At 35.0% G+C, this 13,815-nt stretch overlaps 2 protein-coding genes across 2 annotated transcripts in view; both read left to right on the forward strand.

Annotated features, from left to right (window-relative positions):
* The window catches only part of LOC132706805 (protein Malvolio-like), a 47,749-nt gene that overhangs the window by 11,213 nt on the left and 22,721 nt on the right, over positions 1–13,815 (forward strand). The window contains exon 2 of the mRNA XM_060678352.1: positions 10,579–10,768. Coding sequence (XP_060534335.1) covers positions 10,579–10,768 — 190 coding nt within the window. The remainder of the gene's footprint in view (positions 1–10,578; positions 10,769–13,815) is intronic.
* Positions 4,251–5,640, forward strand: LOC132706720 (uncharacterized). Its single transcript, XM_060678206.1, has 2 exons — positions 4,251–4,303; positions 5,011–5,640. Exons 1-2 carry the CDS (start codon positions 4,258–4,260, stop codon positions 5,361–5,363), a joined length of 399 nt encoding a protein of 132 aa, XP_060534189.1. The 5' UTR covers positions 4,251–4,257; the 3' UTR covers positions 5,364–5,640.

Here is a 13,815-nt window from a genome sequence, read left to right on the forward strand (position 1 = left end):
GTATCCCGCAAGAAGAAGAAGAAAACTACCACAAGTGAAGCGTTTGCAGCTCCAACGTCATCCGCTGATTGGCTCGAAGTGTTCACGGACGGTAGAGAAAAAAGTGTCATTTGTGAGGCATTCAATTTAAAAAGAAACTTGGCGTCTCAGTTGTCGGGATTAGAGTGCAATATCAACGAAATTGAAACACAAATTGCGCTTTTTAATACAGACTTGCAAGTGGCGCGGATGCAAGCTCAAGAGTGCAAAAGAAAACTAGAACAATTTAATAATTTAGCATTTAACGAAATTGTAAAATAGTAATAATGTATATAATAAATAAATTATACAATTACAAACTTCTGTGTAATTATTATGCGGTGTTGTGGTGGTGGTAAAAAAGAAAATAGCGTCTAAAGATATACATGTTTATTCTTGTTGCAATACAATGGAATACAATCAATACATAAAAGTCTTATCTACAGTATTAATAGTTCAATGGACTATCAGAAAAGCGTAACTTTTTTCCATATTTCCTCTCATCGTGAAGCATTAAATTACATTCATCTTCAGTTTCTACAGTGAACAAAACTTCTTCAAAGCAGCTTTGACACCAAAATTGTTTATCGTGATATACATCATTCAAATTATTTATATCCAGCTGTAAATGATAGTGATCCAATAAAAGTCTAAAATTTTTCTTTTTAAATTTTTTAACTACTTGAAATATAAAGTGACAAGATTTACAAACTAAAATTTCCGAATATTTTATCCTGTAATAACTGACCCATAAACAGTAAGCGGATTCTCCGTCAAAATCAATGGTTGGAGTTGCCAAAATGCTATTTCTGTAAGACGATCCAAATCTCTTATTCAACAGAATGAATTCTAAATTTAATAAAGAATTGCCATCAGACTGGAGCGCTAATTGTTTAAGGTACTTCCATCTATATTTCGAATAATATTTAAATATTAGTATCGTTAGTTTCCAAGGCAAAGGTGACTCAAGCAAAAAATCAGCACTACACCTAATATTTTCGCAAATTGTTATAATACAAAGGCTTTCTAATGTAAAATATAAATATATTAAAAAATATATTAAAAAATAATTACGGCACTTTATAATGTCCCCACGGAAGCGTTTCATATGAATTCGGCAAAAGATAACGTTTATCGTCTAAAGGACTCAAGGCAACTTTTGTTTGTTCGATGCTAAATACATTGTGAGTGTATGAACGAATGGTTCGTTGAGTGGCGTACTTTTCCCTAAAATTTGTTAAGCATTCTACGTAGTCATCAAATGAAATTTTATTTTTTACAATATTGTACTGAATACCCTTTGACTTTTTAACTACCGAACCCGTTAAAATTTTGAAAGTATACATTTTCGACCTTAACCCCGCATAATGACTAATGATGGTGCCATTAGTCTCATCCTTCATCAACCCCAAAACCTTTTTGTTGATTTGCGGTATATTATAGGGATTGTCATTAGGATAATCAGACGTGTCAAATTTTGTTAAATCGGCCTTAATAACGCTTTCATATGCGTCATAACATTTGATATTATAAATGAAACTGTCCGTATCCATGTATTGAATTTTACATTTTTCGGGACCCAAATTTGGAAGCATGTAATTATAATGAAACTCGTACATGGTCGTTTTCGACAAATCCAATATGGACATTCCAATATAAAGTGGCTTATTAAAGCAAAGTTCCGATTTTTTTAATTCTATAAGCAACAAATTGTTATCAAGTATGGTTCTACTGTGAAATCTAGGACTAGAAATTAAATTTTTCGCACCGTAGCGACCATCCCACGCTTTAACAAATTTAACAATACGATGCTTGCGAATGTTTTCCATTGTTTTACCGTAAGCGGCATTATTAAACAATTTGTATAAATTTATACCAAATTTTGTCTTTGCTTGGGTTCTTAATTTATTATTATGATCGATATAACATTTCAACCAACGAGATTGGTTAAATTTTAATATTTTGTGAATTTTCTTTAGTACGAGACCGTTTTTGAGAGCCTGTTTTAAATTGCGATAGTGTATGACGTATTTTTCTTTATTATACAAAGTAGTCATTAGTTTTGGTAACTTTGAATTGGGGGGCACTCGATGTTCGGCACAAAATGGAAAATCTCTATGTGTGTCATGTAATTTCTGCGGGTATTCCAGGTCTACCTCTAGGATATATCCTTGGGAAGATTCATCTGGAATGTTCATGACAGTAAATGAATCAATCTCTTGATGAGACATCCAGTCGAATCCTCCGTAAGGAAGAGGCTCGCACATGGCCTTGCCATAGAGGTTATTGACGTCAAAGTACATGATATAGGAATCATCCCTGGATGAATCGTAGTTGGGCATATATTTATTGTTGGCCTCCGCATATCTACCAACACACACCGAAATTCCACCTCGTATAGCCCGCTCGATAAACATAATTTGGTCAATGTCGCACAACGAAGGATGATCCGTTACCCATTTCAAATTTATTAATGTTAATCTCTAAATAAATAATATTATTTAAAGCCCACCCGGAATCACGTTCCTGAAACTCTGACATTTGATTTAAAATTTTATCTTGGACATTTTCAACAAACCAATCATTCAATTCTGTTCCTAAATCAACTACAGCATTTCCGGTACTCAGATATTTAACATCAACTTCGCCTTGGACATCATTTTTTGCCTTAATAAATTCACCGCAAAATGTGGTATTTACTTTCAGCAATAAAAATTTCTTTAAAATTTGACTAATTTTTTGTTGAAATATTGGACGAGAATCGTTTAAAAATTGAATTAAATCTTTATGAAGTAAATTAATTATGACACCAGTCTGAACTCTTCCCTGGAAACACGACGCTACCGATTCCCATACAACCATTTCATTTGTGTTTGTCTCGCGGCTACTACTTTGTAATCCCAATCCAAAATGCTTATGTTGATAATTAAGAATAATTTTTCTAATAGCTTTCAGATGTTGAATTGTAGTTTGTAATTTTCTTTTTAACCCAATAGATAAATCCTTTTCGTTAGAAACGATTTGGTTGCAAGATTCAATATTTTTACTTAGTCTCCTAAGCCACACATCACTATCTCTAAGAGTGAACTTGTCGGAAATATGCTTTTTTAATTTTTGTAAGGTTAAAATTAAGATTTGCGCTCTATGAATGATCTGCTTTACGCGCATCGTGGTTTATTAAATATATAACAGTAAATAAGACTTACCCTGTATAATATGTTGATTAATTTTGAATTATTTTGAATTTCTTTAAAGAGTTGGGCTTTCCAATATCTTTGGATCCCTCGTAGACCAGTTTGTACTGCCCCGACGCAAAGTGTTCTAGTCTCGGACGGAAAGCTTCTGTCACGCGAGTAGGAAGAAATACTACGGAATTTTCTAATTGCAGCAACACGGAATTGCCAAATTTTGTATTAACAATTTTGGCTCTAGTAATTTTAAACGGAACGCCTATCGGCAATTCATGCAGTTTGACAATCGGCTGCTCAAAATCACCTTCTGCAAGACAGGTTTGATTCAGTTGACTTAAGTCCATCTATAAATTATTATTAATTATTTTATCTCAAAATAAAAAAAATAAAAAAAACTTACGCTTAAGATTGCTGCTATTCTATTTGCGGTTACGGGTTGAGAGTACTAAGATGATCTTTAGGAACTTTATAAAATAATAACAAATGTTAAAGAATTAAAATAAAACAATAAAAAAGGTACTTACTGCTTTTTTGTACGAACACCAAACCACTAAGTTAGCTTCCACGTTGCACGAATAATACCAAAAACAACTACTGACAAAACAGAGAAAAATGAGATGTATTTATACGGTGCGAGAATACTTTCTAAAAGTTAACAAACGAAGACACCTCCACATGCGTTGCAACAAATTTTTCCCATTACGTTAATCCCACGGAGCAAATATAAAGGGGGCAATTAATTATTATTCTCAACAAGCAAAACAACTCGACATTTAGACTCGGCGCGTTATGAAATTCCACATCCCATACGGAGATTGTAAAAAATGAAAGCAAGTTGGCCTTGATCTTTTGCGGCAACATACGTTCGTCCAACGTCCGAAGCGGTTGCGTTCCCGTGTGAAAGCGTGTTGACCCTGAGACTCCTACCTGCACGGTTGTCTGGCGACAACATCGCGTCTATTCAAATCGGCGTTGGTACTTGTTGGTAGAAGACCTTTTCGACTTTTAATTCAACCATGGAAGGGAGTGCATGTGTATATTCAGTGCAATGAATACAGAAGTGCGATGTCCATTTCCCTACGACCCTACAACTGGTAAGTTTTATATTTTAATTACCTTTATACAGTGCGCGTCTTTTCTTGTGGGTTTCAGTTTGGGTTATCACTTTTTTGGTTAGTTTCTACCTGTTTTAAAATATGATACTCATCTTTTTTACGTTGCATAATAACCGATTTAAATTGAGTGTTTTTAATAGCTTTTAAATGACAGTGAATGGAAAAGGAAATTTTGGCTTTTAAAAAATAAACAATTTTTAAATTTGTTTCAAAAATGTGCGTTTTATGGGGAAAACGCGAAATATGTTTTATTTTTTGTACTAAAAAATTGCAGTTTGCCTTTTTGACAATAATAATCGAATTAAATTGAGCGTTTTTAATATCTTTTAAATGACAGTGAATAGGGAATTTTGGCTTTTAAAAAATAAACAATTTTTTAAAAATTATTTGATGACCCCCACTTACTGAAAGTTTTGTTTCAAAAATGTGCGTTTTATGGGGAAAACGCGAAATATATACATATTTTTGTTTATTTTTTGTACTAAAAAATTACAGTTTGCCCTTTTGACAATAATACACGTACATTTAAATGACAGTGAATTGAAACGTGAATTTTGGTATGCGCGTATAACTTAAAAAACAATTTTTAAAATTATTTGATAACCCCCCTTTTTGGAAGTTTTGTTTAAAAAAAAAAATGTGTGTTTTATAGGAAACGCTACATATCATACTTTGTTTTGTTCTAGAAAAAATCGCGGTTTGTCCGTATGACAAGTCGCATATTATGTTGGCGCATCGCTTAGGGCGTCACATATTCAAATCACACAAAGAGTACCGGGGGTTAGAATTCCCGGTACGACATGAAACGACAAGGGAACATCACCAGCAGCAGGAGCAACCCGGTGGATCAAAAGAAACAAAGGAGCAGCAGGAGTACCCGGGTGGGTGGTCGACGGAGTGGGACGGCGAGGAGTGCACTTCGTATTTAGATTTCCTCCGGGAACGGGAAGAAGAACAACGCAAGGAACAGGAACAATGGGATGGTCGACTGAATCGACATAAAAAGAAGAAGAAACTCCTCGCCAGACCAATTTTATAAATAAAATAAAATGTATTAAAATTCAAGTTTATTTAATTATCCTCCCGATCCACCGCGTCACCGCGCCGCACCGTCACCGCCCTCTACCGGGGGGGCCTACGACGGTCGGAGCGCGCGACATCTAGCAGCGACGGGCGGAACCGGGGCAAAACAGGACGCTACACAAGCTGGCGACATCTAGCAGCGACGGGCGGAACCGGGGCAAAACAGGACGCTACACAAGCTGGGTGGGGGGCGGAGCGCACTCTGGTAGACAGGGGGGACACTAGGACGCCACGCGCGGGGGGCCCCCGCTGCGGGGGGGTTAGGAAATTGAGGTTATGTACGGTTTCTGTTGCTTATATCGGCACTATACATCTACTAGCGTAAGCCCATATACTTTCTATAGTCGATGGGATTTGTGATGGCATAGTCGGCAATAAAATGCCAGACAGAATAAAAAATATTGTTCATCTTGATTCCACTTAAACTTCAATAGATGTTGTTTGGCCGTAAATGTCTATTTGATGAATGCAAGACAGCCGTCACTAATAAGTTTTGCTACCGTTGTATCAAGTGTATTCGCTTTTTTCCAATATTCTTTTATTCCAAACAGATAACTACTGCAGTATCATCGCGCCTTGCCTCACTTACAATATTTTAATTATAAAATATTTTGCACTAAGTCAACACCAATTCTATTGCATTGAATATACAATGGTAAGGAGGCAATCTTAAAACTTTCAGCAAATATTTCGTCTGTAACACACGTTAAGTTTGTTTTGCAATTTCTGAAATTTTTAATAATTAATTAATAATGTGCTTACTGCGCATCTAATTAATGACTTCTTCTTTTCTTATTGATGCATTTGGTACATTTTCGCTATGCCTAGAATGATGTCGTGCATTATCCATAATAATTAAAGACGACCCTTCGAGTTTCGGCAGCGGTTTTTCGAAAATATTACATTGTTTTGTAGTGGGAACTTCTGAAATCATCCGGTAATTGGTGCTATCTCTATCGAGTTTAGGACGCCGGGGCGTAATAGACAAAGATAGAAAACTGGCTGGTAAATGTTGAATATCAGGTTTTGCCATTCTGGGCATTTATACATATACATAGATTCAGTTCCTTTTCTTCATTAATTATGAATGGCTTTGCACTATTTATTTCGGCATTTAAAATGTTAACCAAAAGCATTGTTTGTCTGTTATGCCTTTAATATAATAGTATACATAATATAAGTGTTTACTTTGCATCCTACGGATTTTTCATTCATGAAAGTTAATTCACACTATATGACAATGAACACGTACTTCGCCTTTTTCCGATTTTTTAAATAAATATGCCCATAAAATATCTTCACGATTGTCTTTTTCAGGCATCACTTTTAAAAAATTCCGTATATTTGTTCGTATCATGTCCCAGAATTAAAATTAATAAGTTGCACATTGTTTCGGCAGCTGCTTAAACAATTTCATCAACTAAACTTTCATTTTCCAGGAATTTGTATTCATTAATTTTAGAAAACTAATTGTCGTGTTTAAACTCATCCGGCAACATGTAAAAATATTAGAATCTATTTATTTCGTTCCTATGGAAGCCAATTTAAAGGCGATTTACCAATACCTACTAAACCACAAGGCCGTGAAACACTAAAGTATGAATCATCATCCTGGTTGCATGGCGTTCATAACATCAAAAAGGATAACATTTCAATTGCCTTATATTATTTTAATGTTTAAAATATAGTACAAATATTTTTCAAAGAAACTTCCACAGGCTACTGTAATACTTTTTATAAAGTTTCTGGATTCCTCCTTCGTCGGTTTTCGTTGAGTCGAGAGTCGAGAAGATTCACAAACCAGGATTACGCGTTGGACCTTTTGTCAGCACCATTGGTTCTCCAACATATTCTCTAGCAAAATATCTAGCTTCCTTTGTAAAACCGTTTACAGGCAAAACTGACAGTTTCATACTTAATTTCTTTCACATTATTGAACAAATAAAAATTATTACATTAGATGCACAAGATATTCTTGCTAGTTTCGAAGTAGAATCCTTCTTTACTAATTGAAAAATTCTTGTCTGGAAAATATTTTCTTATAACGGTTATTTGGCTTCGTGGTTAGGAACCCCTGGTAGCTTTTCTTAGACATTTAAACTCTATATACACTAACATACGTTTTACCATTGAAATAGAAACTAATAACAACCTCCATTCTTATATACTCTTATCAATTGAAAATCAGACCTAACATTGGGTCATTATGTTTACAGAAAACCTACGCACACAGACCGCACAAAAATTTTCGGTTATCAACTCTCTTATTTACAGAGCCGTAAAACTATCGCAGCCAGAGTCATTCAGAATTAAAAAATCTTGTCTATGCTCTTCTCTCTAATATTTTCCAAATTAAAAATATTAAGCGTTCAATCACAAAATACACTTCACCACAACACAACAATACCAATGAAACCGAAAGCAATCCCACACTTGCCACTGTTGTCCTTCCTTACATTCAAAACTTCACTGACCACATATCAAGAGTTCTAGAGAAATATAACATCAAAATCAGGTTTACTACATGCCCAAAAATCTCTCAACATCTTCGATCCGTCAAAGATAAAATTCCATTTGAAATGCCAGGAGTTTACAGCAGAATACAATCACGAAACCGGACCCAAAATTTTATTCGATAAAACTAAAATTATATATAATCAATTCTGCTACCAACGAAAAATGCGAGAGTCTATAGAAATCTATAAGCAACCTAACAATCTTAATGCGACTCCGGTCTAATTAGCCCCGCCCCCCCTCAAACAATATTAAAGCAGGTACAGAGTAAAAGGCGAGCCAGTTTCAGTCAAGTTCTGAAGAAGCCAACAGGATGATTAGTGAAACGTTTGCTAGTTCGACTCAACAAAAACCGAGGCAGGAGGCATCCAGAAGTTTTACAAAAAGTATAGTATAAATATGTATAATAGGTAAAAATTGTCTTAAAATTCCTTCAGGTGGTAAAAATTTTTTTCTTCATTTCTCTGTAACTACATTCGGATTAAACTGAGGGTCTTGCAGCTTCAGCAGAAACTGTATGATTTGCGCTGAATAAATAAATCAAATTAATAAATAAAAACTGCTTTGATCAAACGGAGTGTTTTTAACTTAGATGTCAGTACTTCTCTTGTTGCTTCAATAGTCTTTCAATTTCATGAGATTCAACATAAAGCTCACACGCCATAAGATGAGAAAGTTTTTAATTGCTAGCCCACCTGAGTATCTGGTTTCTAAATTTCCCTACACTTATCCGAAAACTATTTCGGTAAGGCTCGTCTTTATGTTTTAGTTAGAACAAACCATACAGCTATTAGATAATATAGTGACCCTGCTACACCCACATTCTTCCTCCAAATGCAGTAAAATCTCTATCGTTTGCAGTTATTTATTACGGTGCTGTTGGACTTGAATTAGATAATAATACCTTTTAATTATGATTACTTACATTTGGCTCTAATGAAAACGCGTTTAATAACATATAACAATCACAAATAAAAATATTGTTAGTCACGAATTTTCGTGCTAACATTGTCAAAATGTATTTTACTGTTGTTTGATTTATTATTACTATAAACTAAACTATAAAAATTTTCTTTTTTTTTTCATTATTTAATTCAATAACTGAGGATTGGCATATTAAAATTTATTCAAACTCGGCACATAAGTTAATCACACCGACACCTTCGAAGAGTTATATTATAACTTTGCTATAAAATGTACGGGGGAACCAATATTCACTCGGTATACGAGGTTAGTGCCAAAATTTCCGTGCCTGACATAGATGCAGCTCCAGTATCACGATAAAACTTTGTCTTCTTTTAAATATATATCTTGGTAGGCTGCGAAAAAAAATTGAAGTCTTGCGTCAAATAGTTTTTTATTGGTAGCATTTTAAACAAGACGTGTCCGCAAATAACGCAAACTGAGTATAGAGCAGTCATAAAGTTTTTGACAAAAGAAGGGTTAGCACCTAAAATTATTAAAGAAAGGCTGGGTGGTGTGTACGGCCAAAGTTCTCCTTCGCATTCTGTAGTGAAAGAATGGATATAACGTTTTCGAATGGGACAGGAGTTCCTTGAAGATGATTCAAGAACTGGTCGACCAGTGGAGGTCATAACGGAAAATATTGTTGCGATTGTGGAAGAGGTGGTATTGAGTGATCGACGTGTAAAGGTCAAGGAAATCTCAGAAATTACTAAGCTTTCTGATACAAGTGTTCGTCGAATGCTGCATGATCATTTAGGTATGCATAAGGTGAGTCCAAGATGGGCTCCTAAAAACCTTTCGGCTATTCAAAAATAACGCAGTGTCGAGTGTGCGCGGTCTTTTGTGGAACTCTGCGGGTCGGAACCGAAGCCTGTGATAGAAACTGTTGTGACTGGATATAAAACTATGGTTCTCTATTATGACCCTCTATTGAAAAAAGAATGAATGGAGTGGCGTCGTAAGGGTGTAGCACCTCCAAGAAAATTCAGAGTCTGCCAGTCAACAAAAAAGTTGATCGTCACGATCTTTTGGGATTATGAAGGAATTCTTTTGATAGATTTTAAAGAAACTAATACCATTGTTAAGGATAAATACTACTCAACATTATTACATAAATTGCGAGACTGCATGCGTGTAAAACGTCGAGGAAAACTGACCAGAGGCGTGCGTCTTTTGCACGATAATGCACCTGTCCATACTGCTGGTGTTGCACAAACTGCCATTTTAGAGCGTGGGTTCCAACACATAGATCATCTTCCTTATAGTCCAGATATGGCCCCCAGCGACTATTATTTGTTTGTGTATTTGAAAAAGGATTTACGTGGACGGCGGTTTAACGATGAAGTTGAGTTAAAAGAGGCTGTTTTAGCTCATTTTGCAGACAAACAAAAAGATTTTTTTTAAAGTTGTTAATAAAGAGATGTAATAAGTTAAGTTAAGGGAGATTGTATTGAAAAATGATAAAAAATTGTTACTCTATTTTGTTTCTTTCATATTCAGGCCGGGAAATTTTGGCGTTGCCCTCGTACTATATAACGCTATAGACACCTGCACTTTTCATGATGACTCATCCATCGATTGTTTACAGTTTACGTTTCACCATCTTATTTTTGAGGTCGTGTTGAACTTACACCAAATTTTGGTCCGAAAGTAACAAAAAAAAAAAGCCGTTCAAAAATGTATTTTTGCAGTCCGGGTTCAGCTTCAAAAAGCTATGGGCGTTCGCGGGTCCCGGGTTCCTCATGTCAATCGCGTTCCTGGATCCCGGCAATATCGAGAGCGATCTCCAGTGCGGTACCATAGTGGAGTACCGTCTGCTGTGGTTACTGCTATCGGCCACGGTCCTGGGTTTGCTGATGCAACGTTTGTCGGCTAGACTGGGCAAGTGATTTTTCAATGTTATCCGGAACAAGGGCAAATTCCCTTGTTTACGCAAACGCGGGTAAACATTAGATTTCAACGATTGGGAAAAACCTTTCGAAGATTTTTTTTCTAATCCCGTCAATATTTACCCAATAGTTTTATCTCGGAATCCAATTCTCTGTTTCATTGTATCGCTTAACGAGTATATCGTTGCCGTTGGAAGGTAGTTGCATAAACCTGATGATCATTTTGAGATGTTTCGACGAACATTGATAATTGACGCGCTTTCTTATAAAATACGGTGTGTGATTTCCATTTAAGAACTCCAATAGAAAGGGGTGCTACTCCCAGTAGTAAATTTACATTATCAATAGTAAAAATAATGGTTTTTGATCTTTAATTTTAAAAATTTAATTTTAATTTATGAATAAATAACTTTTACACTTTTTTTTTAAATACCGTGTATAGTGCTTTCACAAATAAACGGTTTCCTTCTAACGGCTGCGGTAAAAATGAACGCTGCTTAGGTCGTAAATTTGGGTTAAAAATTTTGTTTTTTTGAATTATTTTTTAAAAATTTTCTTTTAATTTTTTAATGAAATTTTTTAAAATACTTCGTAGAATCTCTGTTTCATGCTGTTCTTATAATACAGTGTATAGTGCTTTCACAAATACACGGTTTTGAAGTAATAATATGAAATCTGCGCTGAAGACCAAGTAGGTTCATGGCTTTGTGGTCATTTTTTCCTACAGTTTCGTCTCGGTTGCCATCTGCATCTGCTTTCCGTCTTGTTTTTGGTATTCCCTGCTTCTCTGCACTTTTCCCTCGTATAAAATATCTGGTTCGTTATAAATATCTTTTAATTCCTGTTTTCCCCTCTCGTCTAAATTTAACCCTCTTTCTTTTCGCTGTAAACCTTCTCTAGTACTTTTCCCTACCATTCTGCGAATCTGTCTGGTTCTGCTTTCTTTAGTGTTCATACTTCACTTCAATATGTCTTATGACTGTTCTGTATAGTCTCACTTTAATTTTCCTGGATATAACTTTACACTTTAGTAATTTATTCAATGCATAAATACTACGGTTTCCTGCGATCAGTATGCTTCATATTTACACTGTCATATCCGAGTTTCTAGTAAACTCCGTTTCCAGGTAGTATATTTTGTAGTTCCTCGAATCTGTAGGTTTTATTTCTGTCTGTTACAATTGTCAGGTATTGGTTTCATTTAAGCAAATAATGCTGCTTTGTCTTCCAATATTTTAATATTTTTATGAGTTCTTGCTTAGTTCTTTGAACAATAATACTCAGTCAAAAGCTAGGCATAGCATATATAGGTTTTTGTTGTCTTATTCCTTTTATATAGGTTCCTTACTCTGTTATTTTTATAGTTATCTTTTGTATTCCTTGGTGTGTTTTCATAAAATTTGTGTTTTTCCTTCTTAGTAGTGCTTTGGTCGTTCTTCTTTGTTTCGTATATGCCGAACCCTTTTGTTGCCTTGTGTTGCATGCTTTTCGTATATTTCTCCATCTTTCCTCAATATCTTCCAGTTGGCTCATGCTATCTAGCTCTCCGCTTATATTTTTTCTACAGATTCTTTGTTCCTCATTAATTGTTGGTCGTATTGTCCTCTCCGTTTTGCCTCTTTTATTTTTTGTTTTTTGCGGTTCGAATAATTTCATTGCAACTTCCACCATTAAGGGATCGTAGTCCACATCGGGGTCTCCTTACTTTCTTGTGTTTCTGATTGCTCTTGCGTCATTTTTTTCTAGTAGAACGTGGATCATTTGCCGCTATTCCTTGCCTATCTCTGGTAAAGCCATAGTTAGGTACACCTTCATATGCTCTATGTAATTCGCTATAAATGTCTTCCTTTGTATTTATCTCCTTTTCTTCTGATGATGCTTGGATGCTAATCAGGGTAATTTTTAAATACCTCCCTTCTGTCTCAATGTGGTAGAACCTGTCGGCGAGTGGGTTGAACATGTTTAAATTCTTTACTTATTATGAATCCACATCACAGTATTCTATTTTGGCCACCACTGTTCAGATAATCTTTTATAGTTTCTTGTCACAATTGTGTCTTTTTCTGGAGAGCAGCTACAAGGAATTTTTTCCGCGCCAGAGGTTTTAATTTCCCCTCTTCATATGAACCTTTATCTTCATCTCTTCCCTGTCATTGTTAGGTTCCCTGTCTAGTTTTAGTCCGTTTTTCTTCTTGTCTTGTCCTACCTTTACCAGGTTTTTCAACTTTATTTCCTACCTCTACCAGTTTTTTATTTGATCTTATACTATTTTCTACCTTCCTTCCTTTTGCTTTAATCTTTTTTCTAATTTCGATTTCCGGTGTCAGGTGTCATCATTAATAAAGATTCGATCGGTCCGTGTTTATTTTAGCTTACTTTTATTTTTTATACTTTCTATTTTATACTTTGTTTTGTGTTAACTTCTGTTAGGCACGCATTTTCTTATCAAAAATTTTTTCATTGTTTCTTTCAAAACACTATTTTCAGACTGGTTAGTTCAGTTCAGATAGTTCAGTTAGTATAACGTTCTTTTCTTTTTTGTTCGTTTCTATCAATGCGATATAACCCTTTTTGTATATTAGATTCTTTATAATTTCTTAATTTTCTCTTTCAACTTCTTCAATACTCCTTCTGCAGCTTATGATTACCTTTTCTTAGTTCTCTCGCCTATTCCTTATATTCTGCAATATCATCTCTCAATTGCTTTAAATATGTTTTTATTTCCTTTTCCTCCATTTCATTTTTTCATCCTCCATATTATTATCCTCCATAACGCATAGTTATCACTTCTGCATCTTTTTGTTGCTTATTTGCAGTGTGTTTATTGCCAAGCTCTTCTCTACGCGACGGGACCCGCATCAGTAACTTTATTGTATTCATTATATATTTATATAAAGTAGGGTGCTTCAAAAATTTTTTTTATTTCTGTTTAGCTCTTACCTTCTCAAATGTTTCTTTTTGATATAAAAAAAAATCCTCACCAAAGATGAGCCCTGTAGCTCAACTCTAAGGGGTCGCTATTTTTATTTCAGTTTCCCA

The sequence above is a fragment of the Cylas formicarius genome, unplaced genomic scaffold, assembly GCF_029955315.1.
Source record: "Cylas formicarius isolate icCylForm1 unplaced genomic scaffold, icCylForm1.1 PGA_scaffold_8__14_contigs__length_24414737, whole genome shotgun sequence".
Lineage (NCBI taxonomy): Eukaryota > Metazoa > Arthropoda > Insecta > Coleoptera > Brentidae > Cylas > Cylas formicarius.